Genomic DNA, 25,783 nt, shown 5'->3' with positions numbered 1-25,783 from the left:
GTCAAAACTTCGTTAGAGGATCAGGTCCTACGCTAAAGGTAGGAAACAAAGTACATTTTATTTATTGACCAGAGGTTAACCATACCAAAAGCAAACAAATGCACTGAAAACCCGATCAGAAAATGGAGACTGAAGGATCCTTCAAGGTACTCAGCTTGCACAGTGCACAGAGGAAGCTGAGAAAGGGAAATTGTCAGATAATACTGCAAAGTTTTAATCCCACAAGAACAAAGCAGGATCATGAGATTCTCATGTTGCTTTTTCTGCCTTGTGAGGGACTGTCTCAGCAGAATGAGTTTCTGCGAGTACAGGAAGAACTTTGTCAAATGGTCTTGTCATTTAATCAGGGAGCTTTTGGAGTGCAGTTGGTTGGGTTTTAAGGACATCAGCAATGTGTGCCTTCTGGTGTTTGTGATTTTCTCCAGTTGTGAATATCCCAAATTCTGTAATCAGACAATTCATTGGTGACAAAGCATTACCGGCACCACCAATAGCTGCTAGAATGCAGCTCCATTCAGGAAAACATGTTTAAAATGTATTTCTAATAGACCATGCTTGCCATAAAAGAACAGATAAAAAGTTTTCATGAGATTCCTTTAGAGAAGAATCTTACTAAGGGACCTGAGGAGAGAAATCTCTTTGGGAAAACTCTTTAAAATTGCATTTAAAATTAGAATGCTGTACTACCAGAGAAAAAGACAAAGATAAAAGTACTGTTTGTCAGATTTGCTGAGGAAGAGTACCTACTGAAATTTCTTTATAGTCTGCCGTAGAAGTTGAAAATACACATATTCCAAAGGTTGAAGGAACCAGGTTCTGTTATTCTACTTCAGTATTTCACACAATGGGAAACCAGAAAGAATAAATTTCTCAAAGCATGGCTACGTGCCCAATGTGGACTGACTCTCAGAAGAACAAGAGCAGACAGCAAAGTTAGGAACTGCCAAATGAAGCTCTGAAGGTATCAGCCTAGCTTCAGTTCAGGCCCTCTGTATGCATATGCTGTGATCCATTTTTTCATCAGACAGCCTTATGCTGTTTTTCACCCCATGAAGTCAGGGAAGAGCCCGGGTTGTAAATTGGGATGCTTTCTGGCACCCCTGCCTTAGCTGCTACGAGGTGGGAAGTGGGGGGGTGCAGGGCTGGCAGGGGTGTGCACACCTGCCGTGGGCAGGCTTGGAGGCATATGGAGGATGTTCGGGTACTCTGTGGTGACAGCGCATAACCCTTCCAGCTAGTAATGTGACCTTAGCAACAGCCTGCGTGGAACCTTAAAACTCAGTGAAATTTAACTCGGTTTCTCTATGGAAAACAGAATGCCCATCTATGACACAAAGAATAATTCCTGGAGAAATTTAAACCCTTAGGCCACAGGATGGGGAGAAGAGTAGGACTTTCCAAAGCAGAAGATATCTTAATTTTCTTTTTTTTTTTAAATACCAAACAGCAACATTTTCCCTGTGTTCCACCCTGAGAAACAGCAAAATGAAATTCTCACAGCGAAGAACCCCATTAACCTTACACGTGGGCTATGTCAGCAGTTCAAATTTAACAGAATTATAAACAGTTGAAAATGGACTTTTCTGATAAGGACTGTTGGATGTTCTTAATATAGGTATGGCTGTTAGTCTTCAAAGTAGCACTCACCTGTGCAGGTGTGTGCACAAACGTGTATGTGTGTGTGTTTACCTAAAATAAACACACTTTCTCGTGTTTTAATTCTGCTTCCTGCAGAATGGAAGATGAGAATAACGTTTAAGATCAGAGAACAGGAAGAGTATTTAGAATAACTAAACAATGGACACTGATAGTGTTTGAGTAGGTGATCCATTCCAAACACTTTGGATAGACTACACAGTACAGCAGTGTACAGATGTGTCTATCAGGTGAGCAGACGCTTATGCTTAGAAATTAATGTTACAAAAATAAAAAAATAGCACCACATATTTGTAACCACATTTGCTGTGTCCGTGTTAGTTTCCTGTGACTGTCCCTGGTAAATATGAAAAGGAATCACATAACCAGCCTCCTCGCTTGATTTCAAAGAACTAAGCTAGTAGCAATACAGTGAACACAAAATATATAATTTGGTCACAGTTTTGCAAAGCATCTGCAAAATAAGTAAATAAATAAAAATCTGGAGATTTTGTTAAAATTCTTCAAATGAGCCTACAAAACAACACTTACCACAAAACTTCATTAAAGAGAATTAATGACATAATCTCTCTATGTTTACTTCTTCAGAACAATTACTTGAGGCAGGAAATCTTTAGATAAAAACATCTAATGATGCTAAGTCTCCTATCTAACCTCCTTCCCGAAAACATTACAGTTAATGATGACAAATTCTTTCCTTTTGTATCATAATAAAATTCTGTCTTGCATGTGGTTCAATAAGAACAACAGACGATTTGGCCTCCTTCTTTCTGATTTTAAATTCAAACTGTTAATTGCCTTATGAGAAGTTTACAAAGGTGGAAAAATGTTTTTCTTCTTTTGTCACTGTAGGTTTTATTTGTTCTGAACTTGCAATAACTAATGGATCAATTCAAAAAAAGGTCAGTAAATTCAGCAGTTCTGAGGTACAGTGAATGAGGGACTCTGCATGTGCTTTTCTCTTTCATAGGCTGCAGAGAAAATAAGATGAACCTACAAGATACAGTCAGAAAGAGCAGGCCAGGTTAGAAGGCAAAAAGTACAGCTACAGATGGAATTAAACATACTAAAGTTCCATAGTAGGTAAAACTATAGTAAGTAAGATATGCTGCTCCCAGAGTTATGATACAAAGCGTTCCTGGAGCTAGCCATACACCCCAAAGCAGGGAGTTCATGCTAGAAGAAAGCACATCTCCCTAGCACCCGGGCTGCCTTTGTCCACTGCGGCAAGCTGAGCTCTAAGTCCCTGCAAACACCCGCGCCCGCGCTGGCTGCTGTGCTTTGTGGGCTGCTGGCGTTGACAATCCTGGGAAAGGCAGGAGCTATGAGAAAAACTCACAAACCAGTAAAATGGAAGGAAAAGCAAATACTGCCAGTTAAACCATGTGCTTCCTGCGGTGCATTGCTGTCAAGTCTCGACGGTGGTATGTAAGTACTCAGGTGGGAGAGCTCATTTCCAGGTAATACTATCTAAAGGCCACATGCTGTTTGGAAGCATAAAAGTGTCAGCTGATCTGCTTACCTACTGATACCGCTAAATATAATGTGAGTTTATCAGAAATTTTCAGTTATTATGCAAAAATATAACTTTGGCCCATTCTACGTATATCTACTGAGAAAAGAGTCACAATTTTGCAGAAGAAATTATGGTGACAGGGATTATGCTTACAAGTAAGGATTGCAGTGTCGTTCTTCAATTTAATCATTATGATTTTGCATCTGAGTCTACAATAAGTCCTATCAATAATGTTAGTGACAATGAGTCCTCTACTACTTAGGGTATTTGCATGAACCTTTTGCCCTTTAAAGTACCCGCCATTAGGAACGTGCATGTAGAGAAGGCTCTGGGAAATGCTGGTACACTACGGTGATATCATGCACTCCTGAGTAGATGATACCAGGGTTTAAATCCCAGCGGTAATTTAAGCGTTTCCTCTACTAAAGCTGTGATCTGACAATCATTGCTGGAAAGGCGATGACAGCTTAAGACATAGCTATCCACAGCTGCTTGTTACTTCTCTGCCAGAAATTACCCCGGCAGTTCAGCTAGTGGAGTGAATCATTAGAGTGCTCCTCATCAACAGCATCGCAGAAGTCAGCCCATCTCATTCTGACGGCTGCTGTGGCTGTGCGAAGTAACTCAGCTGATTTTACACTAGAGTGGGTGAGGAGAGCTCGTGTAGTCTGTTCCCTGGCTGAACTGCGGGGATGTGACTGCCTGCAGATAGCTGCTGCTGACAAATAGGAGAGACCTTCTGCGTAGATCATGTGATGGTCACCTAACGCTGCTGCTGGTGCTACCTTTGGCAGACTGGAATCAATAACAGTTGCTGTAAAGACTCCTTATCAGTCTGGATAAAGCCAGAGACTCTACAGAAGCAGCATCTTAATGCTTGAAAAGCATAAAGCTGATGAGGCAACGTAGGTCTACCGACACTGGGATTCATTATGAAAGCTCTTACTGAAACAGTCAATGAAATTATGCAAAATATTTTGTCTGAGTACGCCCCTTAGCATTGCGTATGCAAAGGAAAAAGAAGCATGTTCCCTAAAACTTCATGTCACATCTTGTCCTCTGGTGGCATCTCTAAGGGCAGTTTGCTTTAGGGACTCACCAAAGAAACATGCAGTGATTAGGAAATGTATCTGTAGACTTCGAACAGTTTTCTACCATTTTTTGAGTCATGGCAAATCCGGTATTTGTTGGCACTTGTCTGAAAAGCCTAGGTTTGTTTTCTTGACTCACAAAATAGTAAAATCACATTTCTTTAGCTAACTATTGGGCATCTTTGGGAAAATGTGTTGTTTGTCACGTTGCTCTCACGTTTGCCACAACGCAGTGCTGTCTAAAGCACAAAGAAAATCTCTCTGGAAAGAATAATATGATTTGCTCCTATGCATGGCCAGGTAGATGCGTTCATGAGAACTCACATATGTTTCTGAAGAATACTTGAGAAAGAACGATGCCTAAACACAGGTGAAAGAAAACAACTCAGAGACATCCCTTCCTTTACAAACTATCTGGCTTGGTGCAGTGCTGGGTTCAGAAAACGTTCTGCACACTTCTTGGAAAAAAGCACAAACATTTCCTGAAAAGGCACTTAGAGATTAAGTAACACTTCCCAAAGTGTTACTCTTTTCTTGCTTAAAAGAAAGCTTTCTGGCCATCACGGGGTGGAGGGAAGGGAGTAAGTCTATCGACAAACCCTTCTTCCCTGTGCACATGTTGAGCCTGGGAAGCAGGCCGGCCGCAGGCTGACAGGGAAATGGTGCAGCTGCCTCTGCTAGAAGATAGGCAGCGCTTCCCTATCTCCCCGAGCCAGCACCCAGGCACTGCTCCTGCCCCACCGGGCTCAGAGACTGGGCAATGAGGGAATGTCAGAACTGCTGGAGAGAGCCCAATTCAAGCAGATCAACTGTGCTGTCTTTTCCTTTCTCAAATAATTTCAGCTGGTTTTCGGCTGTAGTTTGTTTTATGTCCTTCCAGTGCTAGGGAATGAGCTTGTGGTTGGAGAGGTTCCCCTTTGCCCTGAGCTGAAACCTGCTGCCATAACAGGGGTAAAGCCATTTTCACCACTTCTGTAAGAAGCATCCAGCATTTGAGAGAACAGCTTTTGAAACAGCACACAAATGGTTACCAGTTTTGTCTTTCTACACCGACAGTTTAAATAACTTTCACCCTTAGTTCAAGGATACCTGCTGGTGATAACTGTTTTCAAGGCTGGTTTAGGACCTTCAGGTAGATGGAGAGGACACAATGTGCAAACAGTAAATGTTGAACTGTCATTTTCCGGCTACACATGAGAAAGAAAAAAGGAAGACGGCTGATTTTTTTTAAGGCAAAAACCAACTCAGTCTTGCACAGTGGCAAACAGCAGAATAGTATAGTCAGAATATAAGTAGGGAAGCTGTGTAGTTTATCCAATGCAAATGTGATAAATTGCTGTTTATAAATTACTTATTGCTTGTAAATATAATTTGTGAAGTATTTATTAGGTAAAATCATAAAATCATCTGTCTCCAAGGTTGTGATCTGCATATTAGCAATAGCACTCGCATTATTGCAAAGTGTCACTGCTGACGAGTTTTCATCGTATTTTATTACCAATAACAATATATTTATTTGTACTGCTTCATGCACTACCCTACCAGGCTAAGTGGGATCTGCGATGATTACACTGCGAATGTGTCAGCAATATTTCACCTGGGTCTTGGGGGAATATTAAGGGCATGCACCTTGCCTCCACGGATGTCATGGTCAAAACTTTCAGTAATTTCACCATGAAGAGGACCAGGTCTTGCACGTGCCACTCTGCTCTCTCTCCTGATGTGATCCCACTGCATGTGTCTCTGAGGCGAGGGCTTGGGATCTCTCCATGGGTCAGAGCTCCACGGCCGGTCCTGACTCCTCATTGCTTAATTCTCTGAACACAATACATCTTGAAGTGGTTCCTCTTCTATTTCTGCTGCCGCTTGTTATTTTAATAATATTTTTAAAGTCACCTTGCTCATCCTTAAATGTTGTAAGCCTTGAAGATAAGACTGCTCATAGGGGCAGGCACTGGGCTAGCTGAATGTGGTCACCTTTGTGGTCTCGAAGTAATACTGCACAAGCAGCTATCTCCAAAAGATTGGAAACAGATGACATTATAGATGTATAATGTGTCAGAGGATCTCCTAGGCAACTTCCAAAGCCCTGGGTCACATAGAGCACAAGTATTTCAAGTGCTGAACAGGGATAAATTGCATTGCACAGTAATTGCACAGCTGCCTATCCACTGTCTCCAGTGTTAAATGGTTCTCCATGAGCACAATTTCGAGAACCTTTGGACTGGTTTCCTGTGCCGCAGTTATTGCCTTTACATAGATACCTTTTTTCTTATTCCAGCATATGTTTGATTTTTCCCTCTTTATCTCTTATTTCACCTCTAAATAATTTTCCTAAAAACTGCACTTGAGCAGGATTATTCCCTCAGTTGCATATTTACATCACCTCTTAAAATCCATGTTATATCTGTGCATGAAGAGTTCACTGTTGGATTCCTCCACCCTTTTTTTTTCTGAAACCAAAAAATGAACAAGTAATGAAAGGAATAAACCCCCACAAAGTCTCGGTATTATCCTACTACACAGCAGTCATTGAGACAGCAAGTGAAAAGTAGCTTCTCCAACAAAAACGCTAGAGGAGGTTAAAAGAAACGTAGGTGGGTATTTGTCATTCCAAAAGGCTTATTGTACAGAGCTAGTACTAAATATGGGGTGATATCCTGCATATGTCTTTATTCACCCAAACGTCAAGTCTGTGGGAATTTCCAAAGTGCAAAGAACACAGAATCTAAGCCAGAATTATTTGTAAACACGGGATAGATGAGATTTATATAACAGGCTACTGCAGATGTATGAATCCAGGAAAGGAAATAATTACAAAGGAAATTAAAAATAGTCACGAACCACCAGAAAGACGTGTGCTTTCACCACTTTCTCTGGCAACAGAGTGTTACACCCACTTGCTGTGTGCAAGTTCATTCTTCTAGATAACTAGTAGGGCCAGGAATGGGGTCTCCAGTTTAAAAAAGAAACCTTACTTGGTAAATACTTCCTATTGTATGTTCAAAATCGGTTTTAGATTGCTTAGACAAAAGCTTATACAATATGCCTATACATCTAGTACAAAAAGTCTTCTAACAGTGTGTTTCAGTACAATGTGCTTCTTTTGAGAGCAGGAGTAACTAAAAATAAGAGAAAATTAAGACTGAAAACTAAAGCTAACTTACCATGATGACATTTATTACCAGCAGAACACCACAAAATGTAATGTGTTATTAATAAAGTGACACTGTAGAGCTGTAAGACGTGAACACTGAAAGAACGGACATAACTGCTTGTAGTTACCAAACAGACAATTATTTATAGGCCTACAGACACTTAATAAAATCCAATATAAATCAATAATGCAACTAGACAGAAACAAAACAGGGAGAGTCAAGATGTAGCTCTATGGCCCTGGATATTGCTGTTACCTGTGGTGCACATGGTGGCACTGAGGACACGTCAGGGAGGAGGGAGGCTGCTCGGGGTCTTTAGGGGCTTCCAAATATGCACCTGAAGCCAGGCACAGGTTTTTAACTGGTTCAGAGAACAGATCATAGGAAAACACAACAGGCTAAAGGAAATCTCTGGGACCATAATAACAGCAATAACTTCCTTAATAGCAACAATTTCCTTAATAGTAAGGAAGCTATAACGCATATTAAAAAAATCCATACTGAAAAAGGAAGCAGTAACACAATTAAACTTCACGTGTGCACAACTAGCGAGTGATGTGGGGGACAGGTGAGAAAGGTGGGGTTTTAGTATATTAAGTGAAGGATTTTGTGAAAAAAAGTGTGCAGGCGCAACATAAGGACACTCAAGTGTGTTTTCATAATTGCCAAGATACAGTAATGGGATATAATGGGATCCCTACCTGTTTGCTTGTTTTCACCTGTCATTTTCTGAAATTAAAAGCAATGATTTTTCATAGAAATAGTATTTTTAGTGCTGTCTGAAAACAGTTTTGACAGATTAATTTTAACAAGTTGTTGGTAAAAACTTTTGTCTTCTACAAGCTAAACCCTGAGCTTGATGAAATCAGCGTTCATTTTATGTGGTCTGATGCCCGTTTCCTCACAGAGGTCTGAATGAGATGCACAAGAACTTTCCTGTGAATTTACCTAAACAGCACCTGTTATGAAATGCAGATTTTATTATCAGTGTTGGTTTACAATCACACTCATTAATCTCATCAGAAGGAAAAGGTTTATAAAAATGATTGTTTGAAGAAACTAAAATAAAAACTAACATGTTTTGTGAGTAATTCTCATATACCATTCTGACTGCTGATCAAAGCGAAAACTATATTGTTTAGTTTAGAGGAATATGACAGCATATCCTTTATGTAGGGTAAATTATATTTTCCTTTACATTTTATTTAGGGATTTAATGAAGAATAGATTGATCTTCTACATTTTTCCTATATTCACATAAGATCTGGGTGCACAGATCCAACACCAATAAACTACTCTCAGAGCAAGGAGGATTTCTTCCAGCTCAGGAGGAACCTGTCTGGGAATCAGTTTTTGGGTACACCATGAGATGGACAATTTGCATTGAAAGACCAACAACCTTCAGTGAAGCTCCTTGGATAAACATGCTTTGGAAGCAAAAAAGATATGACGACTACCGAAAGGTCAAGTATGGAATAAATTAAATCTGTAATTGATAACAAGTGACTTCCAGCTCTGGCAAATTATATACTTAAAGCAAATTACTAATATTTGTTTGTTTTCTGAACTGAGTGTCTGTGATTTTATCCTCAGATGAAAAGAAGCAAAGAATTTAAGATCTTGCCACTAAGCTAAAGGATGTGGGTGTTTCTGACCCACCAGCTGCTGGCTGCTGGCTTATGTTATAGTGAGTTTTTGCAGTGTCACAAATATTTTGCAAAAGGAGTATTTAAATTTATTTATGTCTAAGCTCAGTGTTTGTTTTTAATGTAATCTAGAATGAACTCTGATAGTAAACACTGATGTTATTTAGGGAAAGTGTAAACCAACCAGTAGTTCCATTTATATACTCACAGCTCCAGCAACTTCAAAGTACTTGCTAAAGCACAACTGAAGACAGAATTTAGTTTCATAAAACACTGCTCAGTAGTAACATGCTTTTTTCTATTTATTTGTGACCGTTTTCTCAGAGCTGGGAGAATGAGAGAAATATTTTAAATTCTGAGTGGGTTACCACACTGCTCTTGGTCCACCTAAGCCAGAGCCCAGCCTAAGGTGGGAGACACCTGTGTCTGCACTCTGCAGCCTCCTGCAATACTGAACACAGCACCGGGAAAACAATTCCCCAGTGATATTGCTACAGAGCTCCGTGCAAGAGGATTGCCTGACAAGGACTTTTCAATCTGATAAAGACTATGAAGGGGCTCTTTATGGTTTCCTGATTAAATGAATTGTCTCATAAAGTAACTGCTGCCGATGAATCAGCTTCTAACTCCACGATGGTGAATGCCTGATTCTGCTTTCCCGGGCTTGCAGGGGGGCGGTTGCAGGAGTCTAGTTGCTTTGGGGGATGCAGATGGAGCGTGGTGATGGGGGACAGGGTGAGGACAGGAGCTGCAGAAGGAAAGGAAGGCTCAAGGCTCTACAATCACGTCTGCAGCCGGGTCCCTGCGTGCTCTTGCACTGCTTGGGGACGGGGTCCTGGATCACTACGAAAGGACATCGCTGGGATTAGCAGGCTGAGAGAGAAACAAGATCCTTGCTACTTAAGTGATCGCATATGGCAGTTTAGTACGAAGTTGCTGGCTTAATTGCAAGAAGACGGCAATTGTTGGTAAGGGAGGCTTTCTGCCGCGTTACTGAAGGAGGAGTGCCGGTGTGCCCAAGCCTGATTCTTAGAGGGGTCGTGCCCATGAGTATCCAGGTAATGTCAGCTGGAGCAGCGACTGCTCCATTCCCGTGGAAAATGCCAGGAGCACCCAGCTGCCCCAACAAGGTAAATAGTGTAAGTCCAAGAAATGAGTATGAATGTTCCCGGTCACATTTTTGCTTTTGTTAAATAGTGTCAAGTACCCAGCAGCTTCTGGTTCTGTATAAATAAATTCTGACAGCCTCAACATTAGCTTGACTTTGACCCTTGGTTGGCATCAACCAAAGATAAAACATACGAGCTAAAAGACTTGGAAGCTTTTAGAAGAATATTCGGAGAAGCATCTTCCACTGCAAAACAGAGGAGGTATAAATAATTTAAAGATGATGCTTTTACTCAACAATTCCTCTGTCCTTACAAAGACAGACTTGGAGTTTTAGGCATAAAAATAAACATTCTGAGGCAAATGGGAATGCCACCTGACGTAAAATAAGTTAAGGCATAGAGGATGGGGTTATAATTTTCCTTAACTCGAAAGTTATATGATGAGACAACATTTATAAAATCTCTTTTCAATTCCCATGTTGATAACTAAAGATGCAACATCATACGCTGCAAAGAATTAAGGACAAATCATTCTCTGTTTTCTAGACCATGAGAAAAATTTGGGCAAGCTTGCAAAGTTATACCCCAGGGACAACATTCAAGCTGCTCTGTGTGTGTACATAACACCATCAGAAGCTGCCGGCTTCCCCCCAGAAAGCAAACGAGCCTCCGGTACGATAGAGAGCGGACGGGACTGAAAGAACCCCCTGACTTAGCTCCCCCGTCCCTGAAATGTGAATCTAGATATGACAGTCATTATGTTACTCTACTTTTAAGGTATTGAAACATATTACAGTGCATTATATTTCATCTGTTAATCTCAAACCATCTCGAGAATGGCTTGATGTGTCGGGAGAGGCTTTCTTGGTCCTTCAGATATGAATCATCGACTGGATTACAGAAGGAAAAGGCGATTAATCAACTCCTTTCTCTCATTACCTGAGTGGTTTTTTTTATGTCAACAATGTATCTTGAAGCTTTGATTATTTGCGTACCCTTTTAAAAGTAATTTCTACAAATAAATTTCAAATGTCAAATATATTTTATTGTCTGGCATCAGTGTGCAGAAGGAAGAGCTGAAAGAAGCAATCCAGCATCATAACTTATTGGGAAGAAAATTAAGGGAAAACTCCTTTAAGAATAGAGAGAAGGAAAAGAAAGCAGGAGGAAAATATCAGGAGCTATTTTGTAGACACTCCCCCAAAAGGTCAAGGGAGGCAATGGAAGGAATGAAACTGGTGATGGAAATCAGCAACACAGACAAACATCCCAAAAAATGCAATCTTCAGAAAAGCAGCAGGCAATCAGGCAGGGGTGCTGTGAGAATCCACAAACCCCATGTCACCGCTAACCCACAGCAACCACCAGCTCTGCTCCCCATCACACCCATGAAACACCCCTGCCTCCAAGGAGCTGTGCTCACAGGGTCAGAAACATCAATATAATGCCAAGTGCCCATCTGAAAAAGAAAAGCCCGGCGCCCAAGGCTTTCCGTGGCTCCAGGCTGTGACGCAGTGACCTGCTGCAGTTGTCCATGTGCCAGGTCCCACGTTTTGGTGAGAGCCTGTGAAGATTTGTTTAGACCGAGCCAGATGATGCTGACAAAATAACTTTGAGGTGTAAAAAAAGAGGGATCTGAAAACTGAACATATACAAATCTAAAAATTATATAAAACTGCTGCCACTAATTGCTAAAATTACTCTTTATTATCACTTTTGGAAATAGTTCTTATTGTTGCTGTGTTAGCAAAGAAAGGGAGCAAAGACATTTAAAACTGCAGTGCTGCTGGCTATCATAAGGCAAAGTGAAGCACGCTGTTAGATTGCATGCTACAAATACGCACATGTACTAATTTTTGATACAAACACAGCGGGATGTTGGACTTAAGCTGGCCTTTATTTCAAAATACCACGTGGAATAACTTCTGTTTTATCTGTTGCACAAGTAGACTGAAAGCCTCTGCATTTCCTCCCCACCACTGCAATTGTGATAAGACCCAGAATTTCAGCTGCCCTGGCTTTTCTGTCTCAATCCTGGTAACTTTAAATTGTGATATTACACTGAGAACAGAAACCATTTTCCCCTCTGCCTTATTTTGGTTGTTCTGGGACACATTCTGCGCTGTAATTGATAGAGTTTAAAAATAAATCTAGTTTGGCCTTTTCAAACATAAAAATATTTTCTTGAGAAGAAAGTGCAAGTTTCTTTTACAGAGAAGGTAAATATTAGTGCCCTTTGTGAAACAAATAGGTTCCAAGTCCTAGAGGGGTAAATATTTTTCCTTGCGGTAACTCCATATTTCAATTTTCTAGCCAGGCGTGTATCAGCATTAAAGCTTTTCTTTCCATCTCTTACACCAGGCAGGGGCCCACCTTCCCCAAGCTCTAGTGCTAGTTTTGAGCTAAAATTTCTTCATGTGACTTAGCTGCATGGTCCTCATTAAAGCCTTCAGGCACTGTGTGGATAAAAACATTTGGAAGAGCCTCCCAAGACCCTGAGCATCCATCCCCTCGGTGCAGCAGGTCAGAGCATCGCTGGAGTGCACAGCTCTAGCAACAGCGGGGAATGAGGTGGGAAGGGGGGCTTCACTATGAAAACCAGAAGTATTTAAACAATATTTTTCTTACTATGCTTAGTATGATGAGAATGTAATAAAAAAATATGAAGGATAAACCTTGTTAGATAACACTTGCTTTGATGGTAGCTCATCTGCCGGGCGGAGGATGCCTGAAGCTGTTCTGAGCACAGCACTGCCCGGCCACGCTGCTCAGGATGCCGGGGTGCAGCCAGGGCAAGGGTTCGCCTCTGGTTTGTGGCACTGAAAGATCATGATGCTGCTCGAGGGATAATCCTGACGGTGCCTTTCTGCGCCAGCTTGAGAGCTCTTGCCAGGCACCCAGGGGCATCTTGTGCCCTTGTGCAGCAAGCGGGATGACGCTTACTGTTTGTCGATCCAGCTGAAAGTTGGCTCTGCAGGGAAAACTGTGCGGTCTGCTTGAGCCAACACAGGGCAGGAGGTAAGAATATGCGGTTTGTAGAGAGGAGCCACAAGCCCTCTGCTCAGCTGGGCTCAGTTTCACTTTGGTTCAAGCGAATCCACGCAGTCCATAGACAGGTCTCACGGTCAGGCCCGTGAGAACAGGATCCTGGCTTAGAGGATCTGTATTTCCCCTCCAAAGGATTTGTTTTGTGGATATGAAGCAGTACAACCAGCCTTTTAATCTAGGTGCCCAAGGCTGGGTACCCCGCACCCTGCTGAGCCCAGAGGGATACAGCACGCTGGAACACAGAGCTCAGCACCTGTCTTAACAGCGTCCAAGTACCACATGGGAAGAGGCACACACACACTCGGTTACTGTTTCAGTTTCTTCTGATACGCTGCTGAAGTCTGTAGGATGCACACCTGGGTGATTTTAACGAAATCTTTGCGTTTATAATGTTTTACTACATCTGACAGTCAAGTCACAGCCTCGCACGCCCTCAAAAATATCTGACAATTAACTTTTTCTCTGCCTGTCTTTTGCGGGTGAGTTTTGTCCACCCGCTTCGGAAGGACCAACCAACAATGAGAACAACAGCCAGGACACAGAATCACCCAGCGCCTCCCAATTAAGAAATGATCAAACTGCGAGCGAACGGGACAGCGGTACGTGCTGTGGGCTGACAGGCGCTCAGCCCTGCAGCCGTACAGCCGGCGGGAGGCCGAACGGGAGCGGTGGCTGGCAGTGCTGCTCCTCACGGGACGCTTCAGCCGTGGTTGCGATGACCGCGAACATCTCCGCCTGTTGCAGGATCCATTAGGGTGACTATAGCTGACGGGCCGTGTTTCTCAGCTGTACACACCAGCAGGCAAAGCCGCCGCACCGGGCCCGCCGCCCTCAGCCGGCAGCCGGGCCCCGCCTGCGCATGCGCGGCGCGCACACCCGCCCGCCGTGAAGGGGCGGGAGAGGCTGCCCCCGCCTTCCCCGCGCGCGCACACACACACGCGCGCGCACGCGCGCACACACAGACACACACACCCCCCCACCCCCGACACAGCCGGCACCGCCTCTTGCGATTGGCGGCGCGCCCCCCTTCTTCCCGCCCCCTCGGGGAGCCACCGCCCTTGCCATTGGCCCCGCTGCCCGGCGGCGCCTCGCGGTTGGCTCCGGCGGTGCTGCGGGCCGGCCTTCGCCGTGAGGTGCGGGAGGGCCCTGGTTACCGCCGCCGCCGCTTCCGGGTCCGTGGTGAAACCGCCGCGGAGAGCGATGGCGTAAGTGCGTGGGGAGCCGGGCGGGGGCGTGCCCCGTTGCCACGGGGCTCGGCCCGGTGCGGGGCCGCCGCGGGCTGAAGATGGGGCGGGGGCTGGTGCGGAGGGGTCGGCCCCGCCGCTGTCCCTGGGCCTGTCAGGCCGCGCCGCCGGCGGCCTCTGTGAGGTAAAAGCCACCCGCGCGCGGGGCGGCTCTGAGGGGCGCCAGCCGCCCCCGCCCCGGGCGGAGCCGGGTGCCGGCCTCCGCCGTGCCGTGCCGTGCCGTGCCGTGCCGTGCCGTGCCGTGCCGTGCCGTGCCGTGCCGTGGAGGGGGCCGCGCCCGCCGGTGCTCAGGGGGAGGCGGTCTTCGCGTGCTGCTTCACCCACCCACCAGGGCGTCGTGTCACCGGTACCGGCGCGCCCCCCCGTCCTCTGCCCGCCCCGTCTGTTCTCCGTGGAAGCCCCTCCGGTTTCACTGGTTCCTGTTTCATCCCTTTGCGTATGTCTTTTGTAGGTTAACGCCGTGCAGGGGGCTGTCAGGTCAGAGGACAGAAGTTCAGGTGCTTCCAGTTTTGTTTGGCCTGCGAGGAAAGTTTTGCTCTTCCTTTCCCTGGCCGGTGAAAGACAATCTGTGCCAGTGCCTGTGGTCCTTAGAGGGTTTCACACACGCACGCTGATTGAACACAAAATGCACCTGCTTTTTGATGTCTCTGAAGCTGTTATTATAATGTGCTTGCGCTGCACATTGGCAATAAAAAAAACCTGATATAATTTATCAATATAACACGCTCTAACACGTTACTATGTCGAATGTGTATTTTAAAGATTAGCATATAGCCAATATCCCAGTCATGATGTACATCTGGAGTTGTTTCCCATCTTAAGACACATCTCCACAGCAACTTTTGCTGAACTTTGTGAAAACTTCCAAAGTTGGTGGTTCGCTGCAACAGATACATCTCTATACATAATTTTATCAGGTTTGGTATGAAAAAGACCATGATTGTTGCCATGGGAGTTCTTCTGTTGTGTAATTTAATTAGTTAATTCTACTTTTCTGGCTGCTTTTTTTATTGCAGCTGTGCAGGTTTTTTTTCCCAATTTTTATGTGCAAAGTGTAATGACCAGATAAACAATTGGGCCAGCGGTTTTGGCAACTGAGAAGAAAAACTGGAGTGTAGGAGGGAGTAGTCCTCTTGCTTGTAAAAAAGTATGTTAATAGGATAATAGGTTATTCAAACAATCATTGGTAAAAACAGTGTTTAAGGTCCAGTTAGGCAGCTGGCTCTAAATGGATATTCAGGGATGTTTGCTTAGGATCAGGGCCTGAATTTGCACAGTTTGGTAGTGTTCATGAACAGGTTAATGCATGAGTAGATTTTGCTCGTGGTGAATTGTCTCAGGTTGATTGGAGGTACGCTGAAGTAACTCACCCCTCTTGGGTACGCTGTTAGAAAACTTTGGCATGTGAAATGTGCATCAGCTGCTCTTTGGTAATTGTCCTTTTGCGTAATTTTATCTTGTGGGAAATAGGCGGGAGTTTACTGCTGTTCGTTAGCAGTGTGCAGAGTTATCCTGTGTTTACAGTGGTGTTGAGATATCCTACCTTCTCCTAGTAACTTCTTATCTTCTTATGTAACTTCTTATAGCGCTTGTTGCTGTGCCAAAATCTTTGGGTTGACTGCAGACTGGGACAGACACTAATGAAGACCTATATGTAGTTCACTTAAGGATGACATTATATATAGCCACAGACTGATTTTTAGTTTGATTTATCGCAGATTTTCCCCTTTGCCCGAATTGTGGTGATATATTAGAGGAGAAATTTCAAGGAAGTACTTCTGGAAAAATTCATATGTAAGGTGTAGAAGACTCAATTTCATGGAGTATTTCAGAGGTGCAATGCTGTAGTTCAAATTTAAAAAAGGGAGGGGAAAAAAAAAAGTCATTGCCTTGTTGTTGAGACCAGCCCCAAAAAGGATTTTTTTTTTTTCTAAATAGAGGAATGTGCATAAGGGCAGTTCCTATTTATTTCTACTGTTATGAGCCTTTAGGTTCTGTTGTTTGGTTTTGTCCTTTCTTTTTCTTCTGCAGCATCAAAAGCTGGTAATGTAAGCAGAAAAACAACCCTCTCCCCTGAACAAGTCTGAGAGGCAAGGTTAAACAATATATTTTTATTTTTTAAAAATTAGAATTAAATTAAAAGTTATCCAAAGTTCAGTTAGGCATTCCTAGTCTAGCAGTTGAGTGATGCAAGGAGTACTGTATGTTGGTTGCCATAGCAGGAATTTGTCTTTGATTTCTTCTGTATTAAAACTCATGTCCTATACTACTATAAATAAAGAAAAGTATGTCACTTCTGCTGTTTTAGGCACTTAATCAGTAGATTTCTGTTGCAAATGATTTTTACATCTCCGTCCTTTAGGACAGTGGTACTTGTCTAAACCACTCAAACTAGATTTTTCTTTTTTTTTTTTTTTCTTCTCACTGCTCTCAGAAGTGTGTTAATTTTTTTTCTGTAGATGCTTCTCTGGTGGTTTCTGTTTCTCTATTAGGTAAAATAAATCTCATCAGGTAGGCTACTGTAAGAGTGATTTCTATCTTATATCTTATAGTTCCTTTGAATATACTTTAATTTTGATTTAATTAATCTTTAAGTAAATGTGTTATTTACTAATGTAAGTTACTGTAGTGCAAATTATGTTTAACTAAGGCTATCCACACACCAGTTTAACTAGGTGTGACTCTCTTCTGTTCTCTGTTTTTAGTTCAGCTGTTTCCACTGGAGGTTGTAGCAAGATTTCATTAGTATAATTAAAGCAGTAGTTTAGTTTGCAGTTTACTGCTGTTGTTACTTCAAGCAGTAGTGTGGGGTGGTGGAGGGAGAAAATAGGCCTGAATCTTAGTTATTTTCTTAAAAGAACTGCTAATCTTTAATTGGGTATAAGGTACAAAGGCAACACAACATGTCAGATGGCAGAATTTCTGTGTGGGTGCTGTCACTTAGGTTATTTTTTGTGTACATGTGTTTTTAGAGAACAACTTTCCTTCTCTTCCTCCTCCCCTTGCTTGTTGATTAAAGAATAGCGGAGCTTCCTAAGCTGTGCTGGGACAGGTTTGAAGTCTTCGGCCCTAGCTGGAGTGTTTTGGGAAACATGCCATGGTTGGCAGTTTTTGTTTTGTGAGCTGTGCCTAATGTGCATCTGGGTGCTGATGGTGTCACAATACCTTCAAAAGGAAAATTCAGTTGAGTCGTGTTTATGTTTGCAAGACTCCTTTCTAATATCATTTAATTATGTAAAGCTCTGATTTCGTAGCAGGTGTTGCAGGAGACCCTTTGAAAGAAAGTGATGGGGTGGGTAGGATGCAAAAATGCCATTTCTTTGCTTTTCTCTAAGGAATCGCTGTGGGTACGGCTCCTTTACTGGAGATGTGAAGCATCCAGGTGTATCATCTACGTTCATTTATTGAGACTAGGGGGACTTACCTCCTGTTGTTTAATGTGTCATTTTGGGTGTAATTGTGACTCCGCTGTCTTATAATTGCTGTAGAAGTTGGGAGTTGAGTATCCTCAGGATGGTAGTTAACCTGTAATAACATCAATGAACATATATTAGGTGCTTGATTTCTGTGAAGATCTGAGCAATATGTCTGACAAAGCTTAAACTCCTCGTTTAATTAAACGTTAAAATTCCCGTGAATTTTAATAATAATAAGGGGATTGGCAGCATCCATTATTTCCCTAGCTGCTTCATAAAAGTGTTTCTTTTCAATATCATGAAATGCTAGGTTTTTTCCCACCTTTGGATACCAGTTTTATTCACCTGTTTCTACAAGGTGTGCCAGGAAAAGTGTGTTACAAAGGATGTGATAAACAGACATTTATTTTTCTTTCTCCTTTTCTTGTGCAGTCCAAGACCCATATTACCCTAATGCTTTTGGGCACTGAATAAAATATCTGTTGCCTTCATCTTCAGCTGTAGGTACAGGACAGACCTGACTTCGTTCAAGCTTTGTTCAAGGTCTGTTCTTGGTGTTAAATGTTAATCTGTCAGGCTGAGGTTAAAACTAGTTTATTTGGTGAAATTGAAATGTATTTATGAAGACGTGAAGCAGCTGCTTTTGAGGCTTTTTAGGGATAGAATGTTTGCTGTGAAAATTGGATTGAGTTTGGAATACTGGAAGTAGGCTAGAAATGAAGTGTATACCCCCAGGATTATAAGATGCCTTGCATCTTTTTAATACTGAGAAAAACTAATTAATGTGTGACGCAAGTAATTAAAATTAATTTTTAAAAGTTTAAGTGTGTGTTTCTGCTACAAAGAAAGCCTGTCTGACCAGGAGGAGCAAATCTACAGCAATATCGAACCCTCACATCTTCAAGCCAGTCCCCTGTCTGCTTTGGACATGCTAAGTGCTCTGAACATGCACAACCTGAAAAGCAGGCCCCAAGTATTTCGGTTTGGGCATCATAAATAAAGGGTTTTGTCTTTATCTCTCCTTGCTTCAGGTATCTCATTTGCAGAAAGCAGACTATGTAACCCCTTAAAGGACTGCTGTGAAGACAAATACAAGTATCAGGATTCTGTCATTTCAGTGCCCCAGAATCTTCCTCTTCTCCTGTCCTCCTCCCAGGAGAGAGCTAATACATTTTGTGTGTGTTAACATGGTATGCAGTAAATAAGAGCCACAAGTGACATACTGAATAGTGAAGATGTGCTTAAAAAAGGCAGGGGGGGAAGGCAAATAAACCAAAACACTTGTCATGGTTTTGGACTGTATTTCAGGCATGTTAACGGAGCTCGTAATCACAGAACAGTAGAGACCTTGAGAAAAGACTGTAAATAAGTGCTGAGAGGTAAATGTGAAGTTTGAATTTCTCTTCCTCTTTGGTGCGTTTTCTTTCTTGTATTAGCAGGGTTGGTAAGACTCAGTTTCCCACCCAGGCTTGGGTCTCATCCTTCCAAGAGTAATCCCTTCAGATTTAGAAAGTATACTGTTACTTCAGAAGAACAGAGTAGCACTATGAATGTAAATTACAGGCTCATCAACCTGTGGGTCAGTGTTCCTGGAGAGTGCTACAGTTAATGTTTTGGCTGATTGTGAAGTAATTTTGCCCAGAGGCATAAATGTAACAGAGGATGGATGAGTGCAGGCAGCTGAGAGGTATGCATGATTTAAATCTGTGGGTACAGTGTATAGGGCATGGAAGATGAAGGTGGATAGGAGCAGGACTGTCAACAGAAAGAAATGCTGGTTACTTAAAGTAGCTAATATCTGTCCTGAAAAGGCTGTGTCTCTTCCACTTAACAATCATCATAATCCAGATTCTGCCTCTCCATCTTCCATGCTGTATAAATGCACAAGGACGTTATAAACAGTGTGTACTACTTAAGTCTCTGCATGCATCTCCTTTCTATAAGACTGATTCATATGGCCAGAATTGCTTCATGATCTAAGTGGATTAAGCACCTGCTTTCTCCAAGATGCATACTGAGAGCCCACCTCTAGTGCAGGTGTTGCTGCTGCCTGTTTCTGGGTGGTTACACTTTCATTGCCATCACCCTGTTCATCAGGTGACTTTATCAAGGGCAAAGGGTACCCTAACAAAAAGAATCAGTGGGGCAGGGTATTAAGGATCGGCTGTGGAGCTCCAAAATGATGTATTGACACATGATGACTGACGGGGGATTCCTGAGTTTATTGGCATGCAAATAGCAAATGTATTCCAGAAAACTTCCAAGAATATCCAATTTATGGTCATGGACAGTGATGCCAAAAATTATGAACACTCTTTGTTTAATTAACTAAATATCAGGATCCCATGACTTGCAGTCTCTGAGCTGTCTTGCCACAGTCCTATTTAGAGCATCACGATATTTAATGTCCTGTCTCACTATCACGTAACATTGGGTGATAATTTCTTAGGAAGAAGCCACAGGTTGCTTTCTTGAGGGAGTAAATAGTGGTGGTGTTTGTTAAGGTGATAGGTAGTCCTCACCAATTGACAGCACTTCTACAGTCTTACCACAAAAGAGTGACCCTGTTGTCTCTTGGTAAGAAAGGAAAAAAAACAAGTTCGTTCTTCCTTTACGCTGAAAGTGTTGATTTTGGTTACTCCAGTTACCCTGTCATCCATGGGTTAAAGGCTCTTAGAGGCTGCTTGCAGGGGCATCATCTGCTTCATAATACCAGTTGACATGTGGGTTTTTTATTAAGGTACTGTGAATGTCTTAAAGCAAATCACAGTGCCATTATGTGATTTAATTTGCTATTGTAACATCCCTTCTAAAACAAGGGCTTCTTTTTTTAAAGCGTGTGTATGTGTGATGCTTATTATTCCTCTTTGTAGGGGAGCGAAGTTAGTGGCTTCTTTATCATCACTACTGGAAGCAATGTCTGGTGTTTTGGTGTTGGTGGGTTTTTTGTGTGTTTCTGTTTATTGCTTTCATGTTCTGTCCTCCCCATTCTATTATTTCTTACAGAAGAGGTAGTGAACAAATTGTTAGCACTTATTCTTGGGACTGTACTCATGTTTTAGTTCAAGCATAGGCTTTTAGTTCAAGGTACTGTATTTACCCTAATGCAGGGGAGAAACCAGTGCATTAAAGGCAGGGGTTTTTCCAACTTCTTCTGCATTTTGTTTTCCAGTTATAATAGTGAGAGATAGTATGGCTATTACAGGAAAAACTGCGTAAATTGTTAGTTCTATTGCTAACACTTGTAAATACTGACTATTCCAAAGATGTTATGCTGCTCAAAAACTAAGATCTTAACCAGTGTTACTTAGTTTTATGTTCTAGAGCTCTTGATGGTGAGCATCAGAGACTTCATAAAGAAAGGAAGTAAAGTCTACTCATTTTTTTTGAGGGTTGAATACTGACAGGAAGACAGGCTGCCAGGAGCTAGAAAGTGGTGTGTTTTTTTTTTTTTTTTAAAAAAAAAAGGCAGAATTAATGCTTATCTTCCTGTAAGAAGGCTTGAGAGATAACGTCCAAGGGACAAGACTTCAAATGAAACTAATGCAAGTAAAATACTACTGTGTAATTACAGATGTTACTGAGTTGAGCTACTCCCTGTTAATCACACTTAATTAATATAACCCAGTTGCAAGGTGATTTATGGGTGCTTTGAATAAGTGTGTAAGATCGGGACTGGTTTTCTACTCTGTAACAGAGACACTATGTAGTCACTTTTTATAAGATGATGCAAATCCATCCTAAAGCAGAAGAATTAATGGACGCAGTGGATTAGGAGGTTGTGGGAATTTTCCATAGCTCCTGAAAGTGTCCGCTTTGGCCTTTCCTTCCATGGGGGGCAGGGGTTCAGTCTCATATTGTCTGATATTACCTTTTTGTGTGTTAGAAGGCTTAATGCAGACTAATTTTTACTTGTATGTTCAGTTACCTTTTGACTTACTGCTATGGTACAACAGTTTTATAAATTTATGTGCTATTATATGCTGTATAGGGCATTCAGGGTACTAAATTTAGAGAGCGTATTCTGGCCTTGTGTTGATCTGTTTTAGGGAGGCACGTGCTTGGAAACTCCTTGTTTCAGCAGAAATGAGTGAAAGTGTTTCTGGAGCTCTAGAGTAGAAGAAAGGGTAGCTGAGAATCATGAAGGAATAAAACAAATTCATATTTGTATGAAACAGACTGTTAGAGATTATTTAACATGGTACATATGCAATTTTCTCCAAACTGTACTGTGGTGGTTACTCGTTTTTGATGTGTGGTTTTTTTTTCCTTCAGTTCTATAGGTGCTGGTGCAAAAACAGTTTAGCAATGGATCAAAGAAAAAATGATAGTTTTGTCCCAAGTATCACACAGCTGGAAGACTTCCTAACAGAACATGACTCCAATGTTGTTTGGCTGTTAGTAGGTAAAGTGAATCTATTCTGTTTCGGTTAAATGTTTTTTTTTGTGTGTACTTTTAAACATGCTTCTCTAAATGCTGGCATACCAATGCTGAATTTCGTATCAAATTAAATCTAAACATTGAAAATCAATTTTTATTTGTCGTATAGATGTTTAGTGAGGTATGGCAATGCTATGTAAGTAATTCAGGAAGAAAAAATACGGAACTGTTTCCAATACTAATCATGCTGCAACACTTGGGAGGGAAGTCTGAGGTGCAAAGGACGACGCTCTACAACTGCGACTCTGCAAAATAAGAACTCAGTGAGAACTTCTCTCCATGAAATAAGTTTTTTTTCTAACACCAGCGTAAGCTGGTTGTTAATTGTAATACCATAACAAAGGATTAGCATTGTAGCACGAGGCAGGCAGATACAATAACTTTGTTATACCAACATGTACATATCTGCTGTTTCATATGGTATAGTTTGAATAGTGATGTAAAGACTATTGTGTTTAATGACATAACTTCTAGACTAAGTTGTGTGCCACAATAAGGCTTTAAGCCAAACCATCATGTACTCAGTTATGGGCTGGTTTTGTCAATGTGCCTGATTTAGGTATGCTAATTTTTTTGTAACACTAGTACTATTGTTTGGATTTGTGTAGGTACTTCTATTTTCTGAACCTATGATTAGGTGGATCAGGGACAGCAAAGTAAAAATCAAGTTGTATTCAGATCCACATGAGAGTGATAGAAGTGTGTGATGAATTCAGACTTTTCCAAAGGTAGATAATGCCTGTTTTTCAGCCTTGATTCTTGGACCTGGAATGAGGGGCAGCACAGGAAAAATAACTTTATTTTTAACTTCTGGGAAGCTAAAGCATGTCTGTTGGCTGTTGACGTACTGGAATTATTTTCCAGTAGGCCAAACTGAATGAAAAGGACATAGGCAAATTAGCTGAGGGTGCTTTCTGAATATTATTTATTTCACTTTTAATATGTTGACATGAAAAGTTTGTACTCAACACAAAATTCTAAGTGTAATCAAGATGAAAATAAGGGAATGACCATGCTAATAGTTGCTCATGATGAAGTGTGGAACAGATCTGAAAAATTTTTCTCTGGAAGCTTTGACATGAGACTTAGAGATGTTTGGATCTTTCACCGAAGAATAAAAGTGTCAAATTGCAGCCTGCAGAATTTTCTTTCTGTTTTTCCCTCTCTGCACTGGATTCTTAGAGCAAACTGTTAGTAATTCTACTTGGAAAATATGTAAGATATAAGCAATTCCATGTAACAGCTATAATTTGAACCAAAAGCTTTGCTTAGTTTTCTGATTTGCTTCAATATATTAAACTTACAAATTTGTGTTTCACAGAAGGGTGGGTGGAACTTCAAGAGATAATATAGTCCATGCCCTTTTTCTACAGGCAGAATGACCTATAGCCAATTACACAGTTTTGGCAAGCTGCTGATCTCTTCAATTGTAAGAAACCACCTGCTATTCTAGAAACAATGACACAAACAACAGAAAAAGCTGGGTAGCCTCCTGTTATTGTGAGGTTCGGATAGAAGCATATTAAAATAGTATTTATTAACCGACCCAGTTTCAACCAGCCATTCCTCCTTTGCTTTCATCTGCTGACCTATGACATCCTGTTATAAAAGAATACAAAAAGATGTCAGTAGTTTCTTCTCCTGAATCCTGAAACAGCTAACTTGATCCCAGTAAAAGAGGTGATGAATTCTAGAAATGAACATGCTCCTCAAAGAGCTATTGCTCAATTCTAGAATAATTTCTAAAAGTCACGTGCAGTAAAACTTTCCAAATGTAATTTCCAAAATACAGTTTCAGTGAGGAGGCTTTTAAAATCAAGAATATAATAATGAGATGAATAGAGTTTATGGAATCTGTCACTTAATAGTGGAGACTAATTTTGGTGAGGGAAGAGAAGCAGCTACAATTTGTGGCAGATGAGACTAGTGGTAAAGGCAGTGGTTTAGGACCATAGTGCCTGGAAACTGCACTAGTTTGCTGATATTTCTCAGTGTATGTCACCTTAAAAGGGTACCTTCTTGGCTGTAGGTATCTAGAAGTTAAGTGTGTAGTTGAACTTCAGCCTCAAATTAAGTTTTATTACTGGATTGAGACCCTTTGAATATGAGTCATTCCACCTTTCTCCCTACATTGATAGAGGACCAGCAGTGAGCAGTTTACTCATCTGAAAGCGAGGGGAGGTAAACACTGTCCTTGGAGTGTGCCTTCACCGAAAGCCAAGAGCAATTTCTTTTGTGGGGTGTAGCTTTAACCCTCCCTGCCTTGTTCCTGTGTAATCACCCACACAGATCTGATTTGTTTTACATGCCCATCAGCTTACCTGCCTCAGTGTATGGGCTACTTGAATTTTGGCCCCACTGGATCCATTTTCCAGTAGGGAAAAGACAAGTCATGCAAGTCTCTCTTCTACCTTCTCCTCATCTTTCAACAAAGCACAGATGTTGTTACAAAGCAGTGGAGCATTCCACTCCAAAAAAATTAAGAGGCAGTAAAAGGACAGGTGGCTTTTGTAATTTTTTCGCTTTTTTTTTTTTTTGAGTAATCATCTGAACTCTTCGCAGAGTGAAGGTGTCATACCTTTCTGCCTTTCTGCACTTCAGCTTTCCCATAAAAGGCACAATAAATCTGAGTTTTTCAGTATGAAGTGTATAGATAAATGAAAAACTTCTGGTGCAAAATTCTATTAGTATAATGAGTAGAGATACCTCAAATACAAAAATTGCTTGCTTTCTTACTCTGCTTTGGATGAAACAGAATGGTAATTATCAGTAAAGTGAGTTAGAACTAGTCTGTTCCCTGACAGTCCCATTCCTTTTGGATTTGTCCTTCTGGAATCTTTGAGAACCCTTGTAGTTAGAAATAGGTTACTAGCTCTTAATCAACTGAAGTAAAAATTACTTTGGGGATTAGCAGACCTAATTTTTTTTTTTTTAAATATGTTTCTCATTGCATTGCTATTTCTGTTTTTTCCTATCAAATTCCATGCTTGAACTGTTGACAGATTTCTGCTAACCCAAGGACTGGTACATTTCTCTCAGGATACAGCAATTTAGGAAACGATTTCAGATGTGATAATGTTGCTTCCTGTGCTAAGATATGAAAGACTAGAAATTTAAGTTACAGTTCATGGTTTGGAGAAGGGTGGAGAAGGAATGTAGTATGACTTCTGTTGTGGTGGTTTTTTAGGGTGTTTTGAAATAAATGACCATGTGTGATAATGCATGTTATGATTTGATCTATGAAATCTAACTTCTTGGATGATAAGGGATGCAGTGAAATATGTGTTGCCTTTTGCAGGTCCTCAGGAGGACATTTTCTTTTTATATTGGGGAATGGAAGAGCAGTGAAGAATCTATAGTTTTCTGAACTTCCCATTTCCCCTTCTTTTTCTACCCACCTCTTGAAACACCCATTAAAATGTCCCATCAGTTTCAAATTTTTTTGGAGAGTAGGAATA

At 41.5% G+C, this 25,783-nt stretch overlaps 1 protein-coding gene across 11 annotated transcripts in view; it reads left to right on the top strand.

The window, feature by feature from the left end:
* Positions 1-14,357: 14,357 nt before the first annotated feature.
* BLTP1 (bridge-like lipid transfer protein family member 1) overlaps positions 14,358-25,783 on the top strand; it is a 121,622-nt gene continuing 110,196 nt past the window's right edge. For 9 of the 11 annotated variants that reach the window (XM_068404322.1, XM_068404318.1, XM_068404319.1 and 6 more), the window contains exons 1-2: positions 14,362-14,429; positions 22,160-22,289. In XM_068404322.1, the coding sequence (XP_068260423.1) occupies positions 22,193-22,289 (97 nt within the window). In that variant the 5' untranslated portion in view covers positions 14,362-14,429; positions 22,160-22,192. Of the gene's footprint in view, positions 14,430-14,538; positions 14,593-22,159; positions 22,290-25,783 lie in introns of those variants that run through there. The other 2 variants (XM_068404316.1, XM_068404325.1) reach the window with 2 other exon arrangements.

Source organism: Nyctibius grandis, chromosome 6, assembly GCF_013368605.1.
Source record: "Nyctibius grandis isolate bNycGra1 chromosome 6, bNycGra1.pri, whole genome shotgun sequence".
NCBI lineage: Eukaryota > Metazoa > Chordata > Aves > Nyctibiiformes > Nyctibiidae > Nyctibius > Nyctibius grandis.
Note: the sequence above shows the minus strand (reverse complement) of the source record. Positions and strands in the feature narration are given on the sequence as shown.